General features: G+C 43.6%; 1 protein-coding gene across 1 annotated transcript; it reads right to left on the bottom strand.

Annotated features, from left to right (window-relative positions):
* Positions 1 to 2,659: 2,659 nt before the first annotated feature.
* Positions 2,660 to 3,613, bottom strand: LOC101639193 (olfactory receptor 52M1-like). The gene has a single exon (XM_004717531.1). It carries the CDS (start codon positions 3,611 to 3,613, stop codon positions 2,660 to 2,662), a length of 954 nt encoding a protein of 317 aa, XP_004717588.1.

Here is a 3,613-nt window from a genome sequence, read left to right as displayed (position 1 = left end):
CTATATCTTTTGATAGCCAGGCACCATCGGCTTTCTTCACCACATTTTCTTATGCACACATATGTCTTCAGCGAAGTGAAGAAAGCCGATGGTGCCCGGCTATCAAAAGATATTTTTCATTTAATGGGAAAAAATTGTGTCCTATAACTCACAGTTTTCTGATCAGGTTAATAGCTCTGTGTTCTCTGGTAGCCTCTGGCCTCAAACTGGGGATTTTGTTGTTTCTTGCCAGAGCTCTCTTTGGCCATATTCTTGACCCAACCTTTTCTTGTGTATGTAATGATTCTTCCAAAATCGTTTATGTAAGAAAAGACTGTGAGCATCTGAGCTTCTATCTCATTCACTCTGACCGATGGTATTCACCTTCTGCCTAAAGGCTCCTATTAGGGGAACTTACAGTCTCCCAGTGCTACAAGTTCCCTTTTAGACAACTGTGCTTGTTGGAAAGCTATTTCTTCATTTAAGCCAGACTATGTATTCTTTTATTTATTTTTTCAATCTGTTTATACTATGCCCAATCTCTCTCATTGGCATTTTGAATAAGACATCCTTGACAATTCTTTTCACAGAATACAACCCTTTCTTGGTAGATGTATGTATTTATATATCTTTAATAAGAATGCAAGTTCGTCATTTACAAATCCATTCACAAAATAGTATTGAACATCAACAATGTTACAGATCTGTGCTCAGGACAAAGACACATGGCTATGACGACAGCAGTGCTTCACGGACACACTTCTGCTGTGCGGCAGAGAGGAAATGAGGATTACAGTGTGTGATGTCTCTCAACTTCCCAGCTAGAGACCCACCAAAGAGAAGAAATATGAGGATGTGAAAAAAAATAGGAGAAGGGAATATACACGTGTGTCTCTCTTTTTCTTTCTCCTGCAAAACCAGATACCGAAGGAGTCCTGTGGTGTTCATCCTGACAAGTGCACCTCTGCTGTTCACACGAGCCCTCAAATATCATGCTCCACAAATAAATTCTTCTACTTTTATCCTGTGACATTTTTGTTTCCAAAGAGATTACTCTTTATAAATTATAAACCAATGCCTATGTCCATGATTATGTCTGTATTTATATCTACATTTATCTATCTATCATTGTCTATCTATACCAACCTTGTATTTTATTTAGCCTTGAAAGATGATCTCTAGCTCATGTCAGTTGAGGTGCTGGGAGCTTGGGAGTTGTCTTAGAGCCATGGTCCTCAACCTCCCTAATGCCGCCACCCTTTAATGCAAGTCCTTATGTTGTGGTAACCCCCAACCATAAAATTATTTTGTTGCTGCTTCATAACTGTAATTTTGTTACAGTTATGTTTAGTGATGGTCTTAGATGACCCCTGTGAAAGGGTCATTTGGGCCACAAAGGGGTCAGGACCCACAGGTTGAGAACTGCTATCTTAGAGGGAAGGATGTGGCAAAAGCCACCTTTACCTTGTTTCCCACCTCTGTACTCATGATTTCCTCTGACACCAACTCAAACACCCAAGGGGATGATATTATACATTCAGTGCCATTGTAGTCGCGGTCCTTTGCTTGTTTCTTCTTTGCGTATCCCGGACGTATCAGAAGCTTACAAAACTTTACATACTACCACCTTCTAAGTTAATATCGTTGTTAGCTGCTGTGGCCTCCATCCACCACAGAATGAATCACGACTGGGTCCTCTTCCATCCCTGGGATTGCCTGCAGAGCAGGTGGTTGGGATCCCATGGAGTCTCGTTGGACTTTTGGAAGTAGATCATCAGGTCCTTCTGCCTTTCTTAGGCTGCACATTTTGTGGAAACTTGTTCAGCATAATAGCGAAATGCAAGCTTGCATTGACAGATGAGTGGTGACACTACACGAGTGGCACTGGTCTGGAAGTCCAACATGGGCTTCCTGCCCAGAAGGCAAAAATTACCCAATGAAACCACCTCTGTTTCCTGTAGGTCAACCTGTTGATGTCAATCCTTGTGCCATTACGTTCTTTCCTTTGTTGCATTCCATCACTGTTTCTCAGATGTGCCATTCAGAATCTCGGAAATGAAATTTCCCAGCACTCATCCTTTCTTTCCCCTTTCCTATTAGGAGGAGATATGGCTTTTGCCTATTGAAATTGAGGCATAATCTGGTTTGAGGCCTTCAGTTCCATTAGATTAAAATCCCTCATGTATTTCTCCATCTTTTCCTGGGGCAAGTCAAAAGGACCGCGACAGCTGAACACCACAGTCGTAAGTGCCCAGACCCTTACTAATAGCATCGTAGACTATCTTGAAGTAGGTGTTGGAGTATAATTCTAATTTCTAGAAATTTTGCTTTCTAACACACTCAAAGTGACATTAGAAGTTCTTTACCAAGAGTCAAGGATAGAAATGATCTTACTTCTCTGTGGTATGCATTCTTGTGTGTAATTTTACAAAGTAAAATAGGCAGGGGAAGGAATTTGGTAATACACAACCCATGTCCTGGGTTTCCCTTGCCACATTCTCCTATTGGGCCTTCACTGCGCAGAAAACCCATGATCAAACAGGATAGACTAGCATTTCTCTGAGACTCCCATCTACAGATCATGTAAGACCCAGGGACTGCATGGGCTTTCCCAGTGAGAGCCTTTTCCTCTATATCACCTTTCCACTAAACATCTATATGTGCCATAGATGCAGAAGAGTCACCTGGGTGGAGCTCCTGCCTTAAGAATATATAGAAGTCTTTCTCGGATCTGCTTGGTACGGACAGCATATACAACTGGATTGAGGATCGGTGGGATGAGGAGATAAAAGTTGGCTAAAAGGATATGGATATGGGGAGGTACATGATGGCCAAAGCGGTGGGTGAGAGAAGAGACAGCAATGGGGATATAGAAGACAAGGATGGCGCATATGTGAGAACCACATGTTCCCAAGGTCTTAAGCCTTGCCTCAGGTGTTGCCAGACCCATCACAGCCCTGAAAATCATCACATAAGAGGCAGTGATGGCTAATGAATCCAGGATCAATACCAGGAAGCCAATTCCCATTCCATATAAGTTGTTGACTGTTGTGTCACCACATGCCAAGGTGACCACAGCCATGTGCTCACAGTAGGAATGGGCAATTATTTGGGTCCTGTAAAGGGGCAGCCTCAGGTGGATCAACAGAGGCAGTGGTCCAATGTAAAGTACGCCGCGGAGGAGGGCAGCCAGTCCCAAATAGGCTACTACTTCATGGGTGAGCACTGAGGTGTGGCGTAGTGGGTCACAGATAGCCACATAGCGATCAAAAGCCATGGCAAGGAAGACCCCTGACTCAACAGTGGCAAAGCAGTGGATAAAAAACATCTGGGCCAAGCAAGCATTCAGGCCAATGTTGGAGGCACCGAACCAGAAGATAGCCAGCAGTTTGGGCATTGTAGAAGTTGACAGGACCAAGTCAATGATAGCCAACATGCACAGAAAGAAATACATGGGTTGATGTAAACTGTGGTCCATCCTCACTACTGCCAGGATGATCACATTCCCCACCACAGCCACCAGATACATGGAGCCAAATGGGATGGAGAGCCAGATGTGCAGGGACTCCAGCCCTGGGATGCCAGTTAGCCAGAAAGAGGTAGGTGTCAAGCAGGCATTATAAAAGGTAAACAT

Source organism: Echinops telfairi, unplaced genomic scaffold, assembly GCF_000313985.2.
Source record: "Echinops telfairi isolate 266 unplaced genomic scaffold, ASM31398v2 ScPeMD7_41;HRSCAF=154, whole genome shotgun sequence".
Taxonomy (NCBI): domain Eukaryota; kingdom Metazoa; phylum Chordata; class Mammalia; order Afrosoricida; family Tenrecidae; genus Echinops; species Echinops telfairi.
Note: the sequence above shows the minus strand (reverse complement) of the source record. Positions and strands in the feature narration are given on the sequence as shown.

What these genes read in the sequence shown, in the direction of transcription:
- LOC101639193 (XM_004717531.1), bottom strand. Translation starts at nt 3,613, where the DNA reads ATGTTTACCTTTTATAATGCCTGCTTGACACCTACCTCTTTCTGGCTA.